At 45.4% G+C, this 19,843-nt stretch overlaps 1 protein-coding gene across 1 annotated transcript; it reads left to right on the top strand.

Moving 5' to 3' along the window:
* Positions 1-524: 524 nt before the first annotated feature.
* UBE2QL1 (ubiquitin conjugating enzyme E2 QL1) lies at positions 525-18,343 on the top strand. The gene is made up of 2 exons (XM_010124297.2): positions 525-2,071; positions 17,006-18,343. The coding sequence occupies exons 1-2, from the start codon at positions 1,232-1,234 to the stop codon at positions 17,135-17,137; spliced, it is 972 nt and encodes a 323-aa protein (XP_010122599.2). The 5' UTR covers positions 525-1,231; the 3' UTR covers positions 17,138-18,343.
* The last annotated feature ends 1,500 nt before the right edge of the window (positions 18,344-19,843 follow it).

Raw genomic sequence — 19,843 nt, 5'->3', positions numbered from 1 at the left:
GTGTGTGTTTGAGTGGGGAGATGTATGCACGGGAAACACCCCTACACACGACGCATCTCAACGCAACTCCGTATGTGATGCGGGCCGGGACCGTGGGGTTGTTACGCACCCGCATCACATACGCGCTACACACACGTGCATCGCTGCCCGCGGAGCTCTGACGCTGTGCCAGCATCCAGCCGCCTGAGCGACGCGACACGGGCAGACACCGACCCACGCACCCGTGGGCCGTTCCCCGGGTGGCGCCCAGGGCCGCCCCAACTCCCCGCCACCCGCCGCCACCGCCCCCGTCCCGCCTCGCGTCGCCTCGCCGCCGGGGCCGCGCCCGCGCACCCCGCGCACCCCGCGCTGCCGCAGCACGGGGCGGGGCGGAACGGCCGTGCTGCGGGAGGGGCCCCCCTACGCCCCCGCCCCCAGGCCCGCAGCGGCGGGGCCGCCGGGCGCGTAGGCAGCGCGGGGTGTGCGGGGCGGGGGGGCTGCGGCAGGGGTGCTCCGAGCGGACTCTTCCCCCCCCCCCCCTTTTTTCCCGCGCGCCGGAGCCGCTCGGCCCCGTCCGCGGGCGGCGGGGAACAAAGGGCCGGCGCGCGCCCCGCCGCTGCGGGAGAGCGCGGGGGCAGGGGCTGCCGTTGCCGGCCTCTCCCCCCGCCCCCGTCCCCCCCTTCCCCGGGGGAGGTGCCCGGCGCGGCGCGGGGAACGGCCCGCCGGGGGTTGGCGCGGCCGGGTGGGCGCCGAAGGTGGCGGGGGAAGGCATCTGCAGCACAGGCTGTGCGTGGAGGGGGGCAGCTGTCCCTTGCGGGTGGTTTGCGTTTTGGTTTGGGTTTTTTTTTTTGTTTGTTTTCCTCCCTCTCTCCTCCTCTCGCCTTTTTTTTTTTAATTTTTCTTTTCCCTTTTCACGGGATCATGGCCACGGCAGTGGGGCCGTGATGTCCCCGGGAGCAGCCCCCACTGCTGCAATGCTGCCCGCAGCAGCCCTAGCGAGGGGAGGCGTTTGAGCGGCGGCCGCGCATCCCCCCCCACCACCACCACCACCCCACCCCCCCTTTTAGCTCTCCCTCCCCGTGCGCCCGGACCGGCGGGAGCGGGGCCTCGCCGCCCGCCCAGCGCCGCCCCCCCCTCCCGAACGGCAAATCCGCCGAGCCGGGCTTTTAAATTAATAACAATAACAACAATAATAATAATAAAAGCCCCACCGACCCATAAAGGCGAGAGGCAGCGCAGAGCCGCGCACAACATGGCCACTCTGCTGCGGAAAATCGGGCTGATCCGGCTGCACAACCGGGACACGGAGGACCCCAAGCACCATCACCACCACCACCACCACCGCAGCGGCGGCGGCCAGCAGGGCTCCTCGCTCAGGGGCCGGGGCAACCAGAAGAACAGCAGCAACAAGCCGCAGCCGCAGGGCCCCCCCGGGGGAGGCGGCGGCGGCTGCAGCAGCAGCAGCAGCGAGAGCAGCCCCGGGGGCCAGAAGAACAAGAAGGCGCCGGAGCTCGCCAAGCAGCCCCCGCAGCCGCGCTCGGCCAGCGGCAGGGAGAAACCGCGGGAGGCGGCCAGGGAGCCCGCAGCCGGTAAGGAGGCGGCGCAGCGGCCCGGCCCCGGCCCGGGCTCTGGCTCCGGGTCGGGGCCGGCGCCGCTGTTGCCGCTGCCGTCGGGGTCGGGGCCGCTGGCGCCGGCGGGCCGGCAGCAGCACTGCACGCAGGTGCGGACCCGCCGGCTGATGAAGGAGCTGCAGGACATCGCGCGGCTCAGCGACCGCTTCATCTCGGTGGAGCTGGTGGACGAGAGCCTCTTCGACTGGAACGTGAAGCTGCACCAGGTGGACAAGGACTCAGTGCTGTGGCAGGACATGAAAGAGACCAACACCGAGTACATCCTGCTCAACCTCACCTTCCCCGACAACTTCCCCTTCTCGCCCCCTTTCATGAGGGTGCTCAGCCCCCGCCTGGAGAACGGCTACGTCCTGGACGGCGGAGCCATCTGCATGGAGCTGCTCACCCCCCGCGGCTGGTCCAGCGCCTACACCGTGGAGGCCGTCATGAGGCAGTTTGCCGCCAGCCTCGTCAAGGGGCAGGTAGGGGTGTCTCTGGGCTCTGGGTAGGGGTGGGGGGGTTGCGTGTCTCCATGGGCGTGCGTGGGATGGGAATCCCAAAGGGCGGTGGGTCGCGCCCCACCTGCCGCTGACCTTGGCCAGGCCTGGGTGACAGCTCTCCCCCCCCACCGAGGATCTGGCATCACAGGTGGGAAGGGGGCAGGAACACGCCTGCTTGGCTCTGGTGTCCCTCCTCAGGCAGGTGCAGCTTGGAGGGGCAAGGAGCACATGTGCCTGTTGTGTCCTCCTGCGCATCTCTTGTCCCTGTGCTTGGCTCCACTGCCTGTGGCACCGGGGTGTTGTACCCCTTGCTCCCAAGGGGCACCTCCCTTGCCCCAGAGTTGAGAGAGGCTCTTCGGCCTCCAGTGGGGTTTGGGATTCGAGTCCTCCACCTTCTGCCCTTTGCCTATACTGGCTGGTCTGCTGGGCGAAGTCCTGCCACTGGAGCTGCTGCCCCCACGTCTTTGTCTGGTGCTGTCCTCCGTGGTATCCCTCGAGGGAGAAGAGGCGACAGGTTTGGGGCCTGGCGCACCGGGCTGAGGTGTGGCACAGGGTCGCAACCTGCCATCGCTGCCTGAGCTTCCGGCAAAGTTGTGCTAGTTCTGAAATCTCCCTGCCTGAAAGGAACCAGTAATTTTGGGTCCCTACTGCAGGTGCAGCAGCCAGATGGTTCCTGCCACCTCTCCTCTCCGGAGGAGCTGCCTGGTTCTGAACTCAGCTGAATCAATGCGTTTTATGCTTTTTTTTTTCCCTTTCTCTCCTGCAGAATATGCTTAGAAGATAAGTAATTCATAAGACATTTTTAATAAAGGGGTAAATAACGCTGGTGAAACTCATAGCCAGTCGTTCTTTATGGTTATTGTAGTGGGCAGTATACACATGGCTGTGGCAGGGTGATTTTCCTTCATGTTCACTTCGTGAATGCCCTTGAACCCAGGGGACATGCACAGCTCCACGTCTGTCAGTACATGATGCTAAGTAACTCCTTAAATTCATATCTTAGCAAGGAGGGAGTGGGTGAAGAGTAAATAATAATGTATTTTTCATTTGCTTAGAAATGAGGCTATTCCTGTTTGTCTCTGTGGAACTGCTTGGACGAGCAGAAGTAAAGGTTTGATTTCTCTTAAGATAGAAAATTAATTCTGATTATTTAATGGACTCTTTTGTGAGTGGCTTTTCCTCCTTTTTGTCTGTTTGGTTTGGGCCTACTGCTCCTTTTTTTCTAATCAGATAGTGTTTTTCTCTGCGCTTCATTTGAAGAGGTCAAGTTTCCTAGGTCACCTTGGGATATAAAAAACATCTACCAGGAGAAAAAAAAAGCCTTAACTTACATTGAGCCTGGAGTATGTTGAAGTTCTGTAGCTAGTTTTACCATGTCTCACTATGTGGTAACCCATCTCTTTTTATAGAGATCATATTTCTCATTATTTTAAACAAGGATTTAGAAGGACAATGCTAAATTCTCTCCATTTCTTTAACAATTCATCACCTTTCTGCAGTATTGAATGTTGAATGTAGAATGTAAATGGGTTAAATTAAGGTTTATTTGGATCGTAAAACGTCTCAGTGAAGTAAACCTCTAAATTGTTTTATTAGTAATAAATGTTAAGCTGTATGATCTGGTAATTTTCTTCCCTAAACCACTTAACGGATTTCCAGAAAGAAGTGGTAGTAATTTCTGATAATGGAGGATGTTTATCTGTGCATTATTAATAAACACGCTTAAAATGCAAGAGTTTCCATGACACTCTTCCAGAAGTTTACAAAGTTAACTATAAAAAAAAGAGAATGCATATGGGACAAAATAAAAGGCTGAAATAAATTACTGCCTGTAACTTAGCTGTTAAAGAGGTGTAACATGCACGTTTCAAAGTCTCGAATCGTGCCTTCTGAGCGGAAAGGTTAATAGGTGATGCTGAGAAGGAATTTAATTTCTGGATTACAGAGGTACAGTCCGTGCTGGGTTGCCAGCCTGTCATTGTAGCCGGGCTCCGTGCTGTGGGAGCCACATTTCTGTGATCGCGTTCCCCTCGTTATATAATCTTGATTCCATTGCATAATGGAAGGGCTCAAAATACATCAGGTGCTCCCCTATCCCCGTTTCATTTTACTTTTTACAGGTAATCTACTTTTGATGGTTTTTTTTTTGTTTTTTTTTAATGAAAACAGAGGCACCGAAATATTGAGAGCTGAGGCACTGCATTTCCCAGAGCTACAGGGCTGGTTTTGGGTAACTCTTGCCATGCTGCGGGTCGTCGCGGTGCCTGAGAGGAGCCGTCCTGAACAAATGGCGATGGCTTGCGCCAGGTTAATTGTGTCATTTCTGTAAGCAGCCTGCACCCTGCGATAGCGTGAAACGTTCAGCACGCTCGCTATCAATCAGAAAGGCTGGAAGGACGAGATCTGTTCTCCACCGCCTCAAAACGACCCTGCCTGAGCAAATGGCGGCAGCCACGAGGCCGAGCGGGAGACGGGACACTGCCGGCACCAGTGGGTAAATGGGGCCTTCCAGAGGTCTCAAACGTCACTGGTTTGCAGCGCCGTGATTTCGCGTGAAGTCGTTGTTAATACTGGAGTCTGTGACGCATCCGAAAGCGCACCTCGCCGACGCGGGCGCCGGGGTGAGTGGGCAGGACTGAACTTCCCGCCAGCATGTGTTCCTACTTTTGACAATTTGAGTGATAAAACCGAGGTGGCTGATTTCATTCAGCATTTCTCATCAGTCCCGTTTTGCCGTGCTAGCTGTAATGCTGCTGTTCTCTGCCAGTTCTTCAGAGAGAAACGCAGCGCTTCTTGGTCTGTTGTTTTTTTCAGAGCTAATAGTAACCTGCGAACATATATGACCGTCTTTTTTTCGACAAAGTGGTCAAAAAGCAGACAACACTAACACTGAAAATACATTTTCGGGCAGTCAAGATGCTTGAGAAATTCAGATTTTTTCACTATATTTCACAGACCTTTTAGCAGAGTAAAATAAAAATTGAGAGGAGTCATTCTGACATGTCGCAGGTGAAACATTTCTTTCAGGACTTATGTCCCTAGGGAGACCTAAGTGTGCAACACGGAAATTAAGAGGTAGCACTTTTCTGTTGCTTTTCAGCATTGCCCTTGCGTGCGGGGAAGCCTGGGCCCAGGTTCCCAAACCTAAGCCTGTCTCCCAGGGGCTGGATTTTAAAACAGAGTGGCTGTTTCTCCAGATTTCACCAAGGAGGAACTGTACGCCTCAGATGACCTTGCCTAAGAGATGTCCTGCCTTACAGGATGCACAGCCTTGTTTCCTGTCACAAATGTGGTATCGCGTAGTTAGACATTTTTTGTCTGGAAAAAAAAAGTATAAAATACAAGAGAGACAATTTCTGTTTGAATGAAACAATTCAACAGTCCCAAACGACGCTTGCGCTTTTTTTTTTCCCTTTTTTTTCTTTACCCCCTCAGTTTTGAAGGAAAAAAAAAAGAATGTTAATTAACAAACAAGTTGGGGTTTGTTTGGATGGTTGCTTCAGCTATTCAGCTGAGAAAATCAATTATTCACACAGCTCTAGTCAGTATCTTGAGGGGAATTCTCAGTACATCAAAGGCCTAAGACTGTTTATCTGTCTAGGATCCAGAATCTTATTTTAAAAAACTTGATGTTGTCCTTAACTCAACTGTAGCCTTGGTTTCAAGGGGATGACTTTGTACTTGCTTCCTGCAGAGTCAGCTGCTCGCTGGCTCCCGTCATCATAGGCGAGAGCTTGGCTCTGCCGAACCGGCGAAATGGTAGCCATGAGCTGCCGCGGAGCTGGGGTGTCAGCCAAGGAGGTGGAGTGATGCTAACAAAATAATTTAAATACCAGTTGTTTGTTGTCCCGGAGGCAACGTGCATGTCTAGGCAGAGCCTCCTGTGTCTGTCTGTCTGTCTATCCCAGGCTGTGGAAGTGGCCCGCTGAGCGTTATTCCTTCTTATAAGGAACCCCTTAAAACCCTTTATTGATCATTTAAGAGAGAGATTTAAAAATGAGTCTGTTACTCTCCGCTGCCTGATAACGGTGCTGTTGTCACGATAATGTTAATAACTGAAGGAAGGAAGGGGGAGCAGTGCTGGTCGTGGGAGAGGGATGCGGCAGCGGGAGGTTAGTCGTCGTTCTCCTCAAGTAACGCACACGGCTGAGGCTGGCACCTGTGTTTCAGGGAGGAGCCGTCTCTCTCATTGGAAAACGTGGCGGATGGTATGGTCCCAAATGAAAAGGAGCAGACTTTGTCCCCTAGTAGGAGCAGATTTTGTGTCCCCTAGTAGCCATGTTGTTTCTCTCTAGAGAGTAATGATTTGATGCTGGTTTGGTAGAAGTTTAAGAGAGGACAAATCTGTACATGCCAGTGTCCAAATAATGCATCTGGAGTTATGGTTTTATTCAGAACGACCAACATGTCTGCACCTGATGCCTTGAGGTCTTCAGGGTTAAGCTTGCAGTAGCCTTGAGCAGTGGCAGCCTTGTTCTCCTTTTTATGAGTCCCTTGTTCTCTCTGCAAAGGCTGAGGACAGGACTGCCAGCCAAAGGCAGCTGTCAGGTAACTGGCGACTCCGCAGATTGTGTCGTGGGGAAAGTTCTTCGTTTTGAAGAAAATACTCCCTTATTCTTCCAGTGAATAGAGGGAGCATAAAAATTTTGTCAGGACGTAAAAATAGGAACAGGGAATCCCTAGTTATGAGTACTCTTGCTGTGGTGGGCTTCTGTATAATGATTTAAATAAAGACCAAAATATAATTTGTAATTAAGATTTCATTTTCTATAGGAAAATGTCCTGAATTCAAATAAAAGTTGTTGGTGTATAGTATTTTTATCCCTTGTAATATTAGAAGTACCTCAGGGGAATCCCGTTAGTTTGCTTTGGGATGTATGTGCCTTGTGTGACCATTGGACTGATTTATCTTTCCATTTTAAAAATGCAGGCATCCCAGCTGACTCCTACCAGATTGAAACAGGAGAAATGGGCTTATTTTATGAAAAACAGATACAGAAGGTAGCAGTTAATCATAGTCTAAATTACTCCCTCTTCGTCCTTTCAAACAAAAGTGTGAGTGAGCAGATAGCAGATGGGACTTACGTGGTGTCCAGGAGGTCAGCAGACTCCAGGTCTTTCAAATATGTATAGCAGAAATTAATTGCAAATCCATGGGTTTTCATACTCCAGATGCTGGGTTTGAGGACTGTAGCCATGAATAAATTGGTTAATCTCCAAGGCTGCAGAAATGTATAGAGAACACAGTGGTCTCTGAATTGTTTGGAGCCATTGTGTCATATTAGGACCTTAAAAAATAAAATCCGCTTGCTTTTTGCTTTCAATTAGTTGCCTGAGCAAATTATGCCGGTTATCATCACGGGAAGAAACGTTGCTTTAGGTCCACGGTTGAAAAACACATGGACTTATATACAAAGATTACAGAGGAGACAAAGAATGTATTATGGGACTTGTTCTGCATTAAAAGTTGTAAATGCTGGGCCAAAGAGGTAACAAAGAGTATTGTTTAGTTACAGAGGAAAATCAGATGTATTTGCCTTCTAAGGTTTCTCTTTTATGGCAATTGAGAAACCTAGGATTTTCAAGCTGAAGTTTAGGTGGGAGCATATATATTTGCTATGTTGAGATGCTGGGACTGATGAATGGGCCGGAAAAAACATTGTTCATCTGTACTCTAATATATTGCTGTTCTGACTATCCACTATTATTATGCAAATACATTCTACTGAGAAGAATGAAGACACAGGGATTCAAACTCACTGAAGTAGGAGGCTGTTTTAATTCTTTTAAAAAGCAGGGGGAATGTAATCTCCATTTTACCCCTTCAGAGCATAAAAAGGAAAATTTTAAAATACTTTCAGCTGTCAGCCATAATGTTAAAATAGTCATCAAATAAGTTAAATCACTAAATGGAAACGAACTGCTTGTTTTAAAATGCGCTTTTATGGGAGGTAGAACTAATTCTTCCTGGAAATACTTGGCTGATCTCCTAAACAAGAATTTAAAAGAATCGCCGCTTTGAATTGTAAGAAAATTGAATTTGCTCAAAAGAGCGAGATTCTTCTTCCCTGAATTGCGCAGTAAGTCCTCGTTTTCTTCAGTGAACGTGTTCAGAGAGAGAGAACTATGTCGGATTTGGGTGTTTTGTCAGATACTTTGTTGAAGAATTGCATTTTTTCAAATGCAGAAAGTCTAGTCCTGAGGGGTAACATTGTGTCCTCCTGGAGGAGTAACCTAAATAACCCCCTTTCTGTTGTGAGGAAGATTTACTCTTCCTTATGCAGGCTAGCCTTGAAAATATGCAGATTTCCTGGCATCTACACAATGCCGAGGGATTTCCACGCATGACCGGAGACTTCCAGATCGAAGATTTGTAACTCCACAGTAATTCTGGTCCTCATATCGCAGGACTCTTACTACCAGGCGTGATCCGAGGCATGTCCCCTGAGCAGGCATCTGCTCTCTCAGAGTCGAACGTTGGTTAAGTAACGTAATATTAGCTGCATTTCTTTTTTCCATCTCTTTTGGGCTGATGAGAGTCAGCGAAGATCTCTTCTTTTCCTTGATATATTCAGTCCTTCACATACAGTTTCCAGCTTACAAATTATCTCCTCCTGTAACTGTCAGAAAAGGTAACGCTGACATCAGGCGCGAAGGGAGATGGGAGGACGGAAGGATTGCCAGGTGCAATTACTCCGCGGCTAAGCAGGGAGAACTTCAGGGGCTGCCGTGATTATGCTGTCTGTGTGGCTTAAAATACATGTTAAATTTAATGTGTGCAGGATCTAATTGTCTCGCTTGTAAGTGAAATACCAGGTTTCTGTTGAATATGATAGATAGCATTTTTGAAAAGCGTGTGGCTTGAGGCTGGCCTGAGTCGTACTCCACAGAGTCATTCCTAGAAGATGCTGAGTGCTCCACAGTGTTGGTCTTTAACTCCATCTGGAAACAGCAGTGATTTAATAGATCCTGGAAGTCGCAGGACGGGCTGCATGGGAAGGAGATGGTGCTGTTACCTAACCTGGCTGGCAGTGAAACCAGCACTGCGCTGGGAATTTAAAGAGCATAAGCTAGGGAGAAGCACAGCTGTGCTTTGATGACAATTTGCAGTTTCTATTGATCTCCCCGAAAAAGGTAAGTGAGGACCACACTGAAGACATTCAGGTGATTCCTCTTCTGAAACAGGACCAAGGTGCCAGTCTGGTTTGCCCCATCCCAGTTAAAAGTTAAGCTGAGGAGTGGTACATCAGGTGTGCCTGTCCTCAGCTGTGTGTGGCAGATACGTGCCTGTGTCCTGCACGTGCACAGGCTGTCCTTGGAAAACGTCCTTTTATCTGCTTCATGATTTTGTGCGTGGTGTTAAAATCAATGATCCTCATTGATTTAATCCTCTTCTGTGCAGGCTCTCCAAAACCCCTGGAACTTCTGCAGTGACTTCTTAATAGAGTTACAAGTCAGTCACGATCCCAAATCTGTATTCAAAGATGAGTGAAAATAAACCTGAGGAAGGAAGAGTAAGCCTGCATTATGAAATGGCCTGGAGCTCAGATGCTTGTCATAGTCAGGTGTTATGAGCTGTGGAATGACTAGGTATTTCTTCTGTTTCTAGGTTTGTTTTACAAATGGTAACAAACCCCCATCTACAGCAAGAGATGTAGGGCTTATTTCTGTAATATGTGCCCCTAAAAAAAACCTAAAGCGTCACAAAGCAGAAGAAATTGGTGTTACTAATTTTTCAACTTTTCTATGAATTTCTATAAATGTCAAATTTTCTGTAAATTTGACCAGAGTGTTTCTATTAAAATACACCTAGTATTGAAGTGTTCTATAGTTATTGGGGGGGCGGGGAGGATATTTCACAGTTAGAGCACTTAGGCTGAGGAGAGGCGATCCGAGTTTAGCTTCTGGGTTTTGCTACTGACTTCAGGTGCAATCATGGGCAAGTTGTATAACTTCACTATATTCCTCTTTTCCACCTGTGAACTAGAGATACTCCTCTTTCCAGAGGTCATTTGAGGATACCTCCTTAAAGCACTCGGAAGTGAGGGCTCTATGAGTAGATGTCCATGTGCATCAGTAGGAACCATATCATAGTGAAGAGATTGACACATCTGTGTAAGTAGCCGGGGAAAAAGCGCATCGGCTTGTGACTGTAATCTTACTGACTTTGGTCTTAACTTGATTAAATGTGCCCAGAGGTAGTCTGCTTTTTACTCCTAGTTTTTTTTTTTTAGCATGGTGAAACCTTGGGAAATGTGGAGATAGACATTGTTGTCTGGGCTGTAGCTCCTTCATCTTTACAACCTGTTGTAAAGGATGGCTTGCTTGCTTTGGCTGGGTTTACAGCCATGGCTGTGTTTAACTTGGGCAATTTCAGGTTCCTGATGTGGAGGACCTGTGGGCTGATACAAAGTCGGGCTATGACACTCCCAGCCTTTTCACCTGGACTTACCCTTGGGAACTCTACTGGTGCCTGGTTCCACAGAGAGGTAGTCCAGGGAGCTTGGCAGAAGATTGACAGAGAAAACGACCCTTTGTCACTTGGACTAGCGGGGAGGCCATTTGATGGCAGGACACAGGGACCATCTCTTTTGATGGAAGCCTACCATGTTGTAAGATAGCACCTTTGGCCCTGGAGGTGCTAGAGGCACCTTTCAGGAATATGGTCAGCTTGTTCTTTTGCCAGCACAGAGTTTGTCCCAGCCTTAAAATGCAGGAAGGGAGTTACTTTCTTTAGGGAGAGGTGAGGAAGAGCCCTGCAGTGCTCTGTAGCTGTCAAACGGGGATTGGGGCTGTAAATGTTTGTATCGATTAAGAGCCACTTGCACCAGGCTGCACACAGACGAGAGAGTGTTAATACTCAGCTGGAACTCAGATTTCTTTTTCTTGGACAAAGAACAGTCACACTCCCAGAAGGAGCAATTTATAGGATGCTTTAAAGATGGAACTTGCTGAGTTTTCACTTCTTTCTGTGGATTATTCTTAAAAAGGAGATCAAAAAAGGCGTGTAAATACTGTTCAGAAATTACACATTTGCAAGAAAACATTTAATTCACTTATGCTGCGACATTAACAGTATTTGTCTGCATCATTTTCTATACTGCTTTGTTTTAGCTATAGCTAATAATTATATATAGTGCCATATAAATTGTGTGCAATTTTTGAGACATGATTAACTGTGCCTCATCAGTACGTAAAGGAAAAAAATTACACACCATGTAATTGGGAGGAGAGGCTGTGTGTATTGCGCTCCGGCAATGATGTTGTGACACATGGCAGTCATTGCACTGAGAGCATGACAGTAGCTCACTTCAGCGTTGCTCTAGTTTTGAATGCTTCTCTAAAGCCAGTGGAAATATTTTTCTCTGAAAACCTGTTTAAATATTCTAGAATAGGACTGGTTCAGGCTTCAGCACTGTATTCCTTTGTAACTTATCAGAAAAGATTTGAGTATGTTTGCATAGTGTGCGGCTTTGAACAGCTGAGGCCCAAAGCCATGAGTCACTGGCACATTAGTGGAACATGTTATGTACTGGAGACTCATATTGTGCTCCAGCTCTTAGAAAATCCGCAGTTTTTGCATCATCCATGGAGAAGCCTGGTATGACAGACTTGGGAAACGGGCATATCCTTGTGGGTCTCCTTCGTGTCCTTGGAGGGATCACCACAGATGCAGCGTGGGGCACAGTGACCTCTTCCAGTCTGTTGTGTACCTCTCTAAAGCCTTGCTTGTTTTCTGTCTCTTGACACTTACCTTGAAGTGGGTCACTGGACCCTGCTATAGAGATCCCTTAAGAGATGAAGGGAGAAAATGAACTTGTGCCCATGCACCCTCATGCTGGTTTAAATGATTGGCCACATTTAGCCCCATGTGCAGAAGGCAGGTATGATCTGCCCTTGGAAAACCAAGCTGGAGTTACTTGCATATCCAGGACTAATGAAAGGAGGGCAGGGGTGAGGAGTTTGCGTTAAGACCAGTGCTAATAACATGAAGGCTTGCCGGCTCCTGAGTCTATTAGCTGTGTGCTGTTTGCAATGAATACAACTTTTTGTTAACCAGTCCAGGAAAAAAAAGATCTAGATGTACCTGAAGGGTTTACTGTGGCATCTCAGAGACCTATAACACAGGGGCTTTTGCTGTTTCCGGAATAACCTCAGTCCTGTAAGGGCTGGTGACTGCGTACAATAAATCTCTGAAAATTTGCGACGTAGTAACACAGGGTCTTGCATCAGGAGAGGACTGAGCACAGCCTTGAAGGATTCAGGACCTGGCTGTGCAGTGCCACAGCTGGCCTGTGTTGGCAGTTCAGCTCCAGGTATCTATGCTGGACTTTGAGACCTCCATAGGTCCTTTCCAGCCAGTACTTCAGTGATTGTGTGATCCTGTGAAAGGCTGTCCACTGTTACATAGTCCTTTCCTTCTAGGTAGTGCCAAAAGTGATAGACATGGAAGCACACCTGACGCTGTGTGCTATGCCAAAACCGTTGGGTTTTGGTCTGGGAGCTACTATAGTTGGTTTGATGAGATAAATCTCTTCGTCGCTGCCAAAGAAATCCTCTTGAGACCATCCTGATTCTGGAAATACCAGAAGAAATGTCGGGACTGTTTTTCGTGACACACAGGCCAGACGTGGGCAGATGTGTGGTTGTAGTGGGATTACAGGGCTAAAGAGCTTCAGACTTCATATTTGGTATCCCTGTAGAGGACTTAACTCTGTCTTCGGACCTCTTTGTGACATGGTGTTGGGGAAGAAAAGATATGAAACGTTGCTGATAATGATACTGAAGGACTTCAAAGAGCTATTAGATGTTGAGTATTTTTGAGGATGCGCTTCAGTGTCACATAGCGTTCTCAAAGGGAGGACGTGCTGATGCTCTGATGATTGTGGAAGAACATGGAGACTACTGTGGCATCACTGAGAAGTAGAAAAGCTCCCAGATTTGTCCACAGTGTAATGCGAGTGTGTCAATGTGGGTGTCAAATCATATGTGAGATTGACCTTTGGTCTTCTGCTGAGCATGGTGAGAGGGAGCGATCCCTCGGTATGGCCAGGGGCAGAAGGCTACCCACAGCAGACTGTGCTCCAGGAGGTCTTTCTGCTGACATTTAGCAGGGATATAGGCTGGATCCTTATCAGCTGTTTGTTCAAACTCTTTAGTTTGGGCAAAAAGTAGATGAGCGGCGTTGCATTGCTCGCCGTGCCACACAAACCAGGCGCAGCAGGAGTGCAAGTGAGCGAGGAGGCTGAGCACAGCACACGTCCCCCTGCATTTCAGCATGGCTGTATAAACCAGTTGGATGCTGTGGCATTGCTTTCGCCTTTCATATATTTCCAGCTCGTTAAAATTATAGCTTGATAAGTACATGAAGTCACAGCAGATGGCAAAATCTGGAACGTTCTCTCTAACTCTTTATTTTAATTAGGTTTTCGGTTATCCCTTTATGAAAAGCACTCCGAGTGTCTGTAAGTATTGCGACTATTTAAACAAGCTCCTGGTGTGACTCCTCAGAGCTAAAGTCGACATTAATATCGTTACAAAAGGAAAGGCTTTATTGGGTTTTATCTGTTGTTTTTAATCTTTTGTGGAATGTTTTGATCTTGTTCAGCTATCAGTTTGATATCTGTCCTTGATTTGGTGCTGGACGTATCAAAACACTGGCCATGCAAATGGTCTGTATTCGTCACCAGGGCAGTGGTGACGTGCGTGGTTTAGAGATCAGTCAAACTGCACTTGTGCGCAATCGAGCTACGGCCAGCGCTGTATTTGCATACTGTATTTACCATATTTATCATGTTTACCAAATGCAGCAGCTCATAGTCTCCTGACCAGAGTTAAATGACTGCATGATTAAGTAGCAATCTGAAAATAAACTGTAGACAGAGCTGATAACGGTGCCTGTTAAAATGGTTGTTTGACATTTTCTTTTATAATTGTATGCAGAATGCCAGTTTTAGTTAAACTTGGGAAGAGTTTTGTGGGAATGGCAAAAAGCTAAAAATCATTAAGACAGTAGATATTGCTCAAGTATAGACTCAAAAGCATCTGAGCTGCGTTGACTGAAATTCCACCCTTCTTTCTTTTTACCTCAGATTTACTTGAGGCACCAAAAAGGGAAACTTTTAGTCCAGGAGGTTAAATTTTATCCAAATTATAAACACCTGGCAGGATATTGGTTAATAAGGGACAGTGCTAACCATGCCACCCATGGTTTCTGTATAAACACAGAAATACATGCACTTCCTTTGGGTAGAATTAGCTGGTCTTTGATGATGCAGTTTACATACAACCTGCAAATGGGACCAGAATGTGATTCAGAAGTGGGTTTAATGATCCATTACATTAATAGCAAAGAAGTATGTGAATAAACTCACGTAACGATGCTCGTTTCATCTGCTGTGGCTCTAGTAACATTTTAGATGATGTGATGATATTCACTGCCTTATTGCAACACCGAAGGATTCTTACTTTCCTGGTTTGAAAGCAGCAGGTAGCTGATGTGAATATGAACAATAGCTGTTCTTAACGTAAAGATCCTATTTCTAGGTGCAGATTAGTATTAATACGTTGATAAAGCTGGGAAGACATGGATCATACTGTTCTAGGTGCTATGCACACAATTCAGAAAGCTATCAAAGCCTTAAATGATTCAAAAATCATACGTATAAGACAAGAGATGGCAAATGAACCTAGTCCAGAAATTAAGTAGTAGAGTAGGTTTATATCTGCTTTCAAAAGTCTTTAATTGGTGAGATTTTGAGGACAGCATTTCCTGTGCTGATTTCATCTTCTGTTGCACTTTGCTTTATCTTTTCCTATCTTTCTCTAAGTGTGCTTCCAACAAAAGCTCGGATTATGAAGAAAATACAAGACATGTCTTGAAACAACAAAAATACTCCTGCAGGATATGTAAGATAATTAGTCAATGGAATGTGTTATGTTTCCAGCACCCAACTGAAACAGCAATTCTTGAGAGAGGAGCAGTATTAGAACCGGCAATCATGAGATTTTAAAATGTTACCTGGTTTTATTTAATTATTGCTTTTGTCAAAACTAAAAAGGAACATTTTCTAAGAAAATTTGTTAGTGGATTTAAATCAGTACCATTCAGATCATCCTTACTGGAGAAATATTAGTTGCCAGATTAGTACTGGGATGGGGAAGGTGTCTTGCTGTTTAGTCTATCAAAGGGTATTTAAAGAAGAAATACTTTGCTAGTCTGTAAATGGCAACTAGGGAGAAAGGCGACGAAAAGCATCGAAAGGTAAAAGAGCTATTTTTGTGGAAACCAAATGGGTATAAATTGGCTGTGAATAAATGGAGGTGGAAATTAGACACTGTTCCTAATCCTTATTTAAGGTAATCTCTGAAAGAGAAGTCAAACTGCACTGAAATATTACTTATTAAAACAAGAGTAGGAAACAGCTTTTTTTTATCTCATGTGTCCATAGTTTTGTTATAAGAGCAGCGCTGAACACAAAAGCGTATCTGTCCAATATTGAGACATCTTTCTAGAATTAAAGGATTTGTCCACACTACAGAGTGATTTCACTCAGTTTGTAAAAATAACTTTGATACTCCAAGGACAGAGTTTGTTTTCTTTCTTTCCCCTTTTTTTTCCCTTTTTTTTCCCCTTCAGATACCTGACTATTTTCTCAATGTTATTTGTTGCATGTGACTACGAATGACAATTTTTTGGTTAAAATTCCAAATCGACGGTAGAATACGGGAGGCAAAAGATGCAACCTGATGCATCATTTTGAGCAAAGGAATGGAAAAAATGAGAACATACTAACTTGGTTCTTAATAATTTTAACACTGTAATATAGTATCTGCTCATCAAATACCATTTATTCTTAAAAAGGCTTTCAGTGCAGTCTTTCAAACAGTTATAAAAATTATTAGACTTGTGACTTTAATAAACTTCTATTTTGTGACAAATCCAATAGGCATAAATGCTTTAAAGGGTATTATTGCTATAGAGTGGAATAAATCTGCAGCTACCTTTCTTTCTTCTGTCTCTGTTAGTTGGTAATTGACAAGGACCAATGTACAAAATAAGGTAAGCTATTAATAACTCAGTAAATGTCTTGTGTTGCCAAACAAGGATTTGAAATTATATACTGCTGTGCATTTAGAGGTAATATTTAATTGCAAAGTAATAAAGATGCAGTATGTTTAAATATATATATTTTCATTTATTATCAAACTTGTCCTGAGGGGGTAATAAACAAATTATTTTTTTTTTATGTAGGTTGGAAGCAAGTTGGTTTTAAGGTGCTCCTGCCTTTAAGAAGTGCCAGGGCTATTTGTTTCTCATAGGTCAAACTAGAACAGAAGAATGGAGTGTGTTTCGTGGGATGGATGTAATTTTTAGTGATGCTCTGTGTGGGCAGCGGGGTGTGGTGGGTGAGATACAGGTAACCTTGAGATGTGTAGCCTGCAAAAACACTCCACTTTTATCATGGTTCTCCAGAATCATCAAGTCTGTGATATTCACACTTTGGACTATATTATGAGCGTACAGGGTGGTCATGGGGGTCTGCGCGCCAAATGCTTGATGGCAGAGGTCCCTTCGTTTGTTCACAGGGGTCCCCGCGCAGCAGCGAGGGAGGCAAGCCGTGTGGCACGGCCACAGCGGCAGCTGCTGGGTGCTGCATGCAGGGCAGTGTGCCAGCACAAGGGCTCGCTGGGAAGAAATAGCCTGGCAGATGTCGTCTTTTTAATTCTTTTTTTTCCCCTGCGTATAATTTTTAATCATCTCTAATAATGCATTTGTCTGCCTCAGTTTGGGAGCTCTGCATTCTGGTACCCGTAAATGAATGCCCCTTGGCGTGATGAGTTGAAAAGTTAAGCTGTGGTTTCCAGCTGGGTGTCCACATGTTTAACGAAGGTTTTCTTTTTTGTTTGGTGCAGGGCCGTATCTGCAGAAAAGCTGGCAAATCAAAAAAGTCATTCAGTCGAAAGGAAGCTGAAGCAACATTTAAGAGTTTGGTGAAGACCCATGAAAAATATGGGTGGGTCACCCCGCCCGTCTCTGATGGCTGATGTTAGCAACCTGCACTTGACAAAAATGCTGAACAGAAGTACTGTGACATCTCCTCAGTGCTGTACACCGCCCATCCTTTTCTACTTCAGCTTCAGTTACATACCATGAATGTCAAGGAGACATCTAAGTTATTTATGAACAGATGTGTTTACAGAGGGAGGGAAAAAAAGAAATGCTGTGTAGGATTATATTTCAAGACTGGAGAATGGTCATCATTGAAGTCACTTGAGCGGATGCTGAGATTGCGTCATTTGCCCCCATACAGCCCACATTGTCTTCAGCTTCTTTCCATGACAGCAGCACCAAACAGCGGTACTGGAAAGTCTGTCCTTTACTGCTCAGTTCATTTAAATGTAAATGAAACAGTTAATATTTAATAGGGAAGCAGTGCATTGCAGGTACATGTTTGCTGTGCTGTTTATCTTTGTCTCCTAGCAGGTCAACATAACTTGAAGATTTGTCTTTATGTGGAACTGTGGTCTGCTGTGACTAAATTTAGACCTCATTTGTGCTCTATATATGACCTTTAATTCATAAATGAAACCAGAATTAAAATGCTGAAAGGTCCTAGTGTTGAAAAATTATTAAGTGGAATCACCCAACCGGTTACAATGTGCTATCTATGCTGATATTGTGATGTGCTGTTCAGAAATAAACCAGTGCAGTTAGCTGAAGGTTAGGTGGCTTTTTTAAACACATCCACACCAGGGCTTGGAGTGGTTGGTTGGTGGTAGCAGAACCATTATCACCCCGCCGGTACCTTCTGCAGTAGCATGTGGCCTCTCAGTTCTTCAGAATGGCAAAACAAACGGATGGAAATGGACAAAGCAACCTTAAAAAAAAAAATACCTGCTTAATTTTAAAATGATATGCCAGTAACAGAGTAAAAATTTTCGAGTCAAATGGAACATGGGTTGTAAGGTGATTTGCATGACTGGAATTTTCTTTTTTATTTTCATTCAATAGACATTGTATGTACTTAGAGCCCAGTATCTGAGAAAACCCACTGATGTATATAAATGTCCTATTATTTAATCATTGAGATTTAAGTTTTCTGGTAAACAAATTGAAAAAAAACTTTCTAAGGGACTCCATAAAAGCTGAAGGTGATGTTTAGAATGGTATAAGAAAAGCATTAAAAAATGTGGATTCAGAATGAAAAATGGTATTGGACACATGCTGAATAAAATCACCAGTATCATTTCTGTTGCCTCAGGAATTCAATCATTTTGGCCAACTTTTGTATTCAAAGAAATAGGTTTTCTATTGTGAGATTCGGAACGCCTTGTAAGTATATCTGTTGTGGTGATATTGTAATTGAAGGCAGGACAGTATTGATTGTAAGACTGGAGGGGGGAAACAGTGTGTGTTTGGAAACACTTCCCATTATATGTCTGACACAAGACCAAATCGAAATGGTTGACCAGTTTCCGTTTGTATTACAGCAACAGCGAAGACTATACAGAGACTATACAGGGAGTTTGACTCAAAACTGCACACAGCAGAGTAGAACAAAAGAGTAATGATGGACAATGGACTTCAAACACAAGCGAAGAAGCAGCAGAGCAGGTATTTTGCAGTACTGGTGAAAAAAACACTGCTCAGTTTATCTATAGATGCTCTGCCAGTGTAGCAGTTTGTCAGCTAGATAGGGAGAAAAATAATCAAAGCCTGCACCAAAACGGTTATGCGGGTCAGCCACTCAGTTTTGTGGCCATAGCTGGTTTCTTACACTTTTCGCCTCTGTCAGCTGCCTTTTCTCTTCCTCCTCTGACCATTTGTGGTACCCACCTGGTGTGTTTTGTCTTAGTTATAAATGGTAATGCTCGTACCACAAATCTGCACAGATCTTGCTGTGATTTGTCTCACCCTGCTTTATACTTGGAAGTGATGCTGTAATCAGTATATATACTCTTCTCCTCAAGCTGTGTATCAATTCTGTGCATCCAGCAGCCAGAGTGTGTCTTTTGATTGAGGAATAACTTTTCCAGTAATTTATTTACTCAGTTTTATAAACTTTTTTTTTTTGCCATGCTTTATGAAAGGGGAAGCTATTATGTTTAGTTAGGCATCAAATAATTTGCAATCCCTAGTGCAACCCCTGAGAACGTACAGAGGGATCTAGCACTGGAAAGCATAAGGTTTGTTATTTCCCTTCAGAAAAGCTCTTCCGTCATCAGCACAGAAAAATTATGTTAAAAGCAGTGTGAAGGTGTGGTAAGTCTTTGGGGGGGATTATTTCTTTCTCTGCTGTTTTTTAACCTGTCTCTTTTTTTCTGTCAGTGGGTTATTTTAAATCTTCCTGAAAACCGTATCTTTAATATTTAATTAAAGGGTTAGCTAAAAGGAATGTAGTGGGTGGATTGCTACCACTTCCCTCAAACCTACTTATTATGTGTCTTCGTAAGTATGCTTTAAATAGTTAGAGCAAACATCATTGCTAAAAATCACAGTTACTTTCTGGCTGTAGGAGGTTCTCTGTATCACTCAAGAGTCTTAGAGCAGTAGGAGAGGCAAATCAAAAAATCCATAGTGCTTTGAAGCTGTAGCAGAAGGGGAGCAGAGTGCGTGTGATAAGCTGCGGCAACAAATCGTGCAAGGAAGAAAGAAAAGTACACGGCATGAACTAGGGCAGGATGAAGTTCCTGCCGCACCAAAAATAAGACTGCTCCTATTGAAGAGTTGACGGCTTACAGCAGGAGCGG

The sequence above is a fragment of the Chlamydotis macqueenii genome, chromosome 2 (genome assembly GCF_036417535.1).
Source record: "Chlamydotis macqueenii isolate bChlMac1 chromosome 2, bChlMac1.mat, whole genome shotgun sequence".
In the NCBI taxonomy this organism is placed as follows: domain Eukaryota; kingdom Metazoa; phylum Chordata; class Aves; order Otidiformes; family Otididae; genus Chlamydotis; species Chlamydotis macqueenii.
Note: the sequence above shows the minus strand (reverse complement) of the source record. Positions and strands in the feature narration are given on the sequence as shown.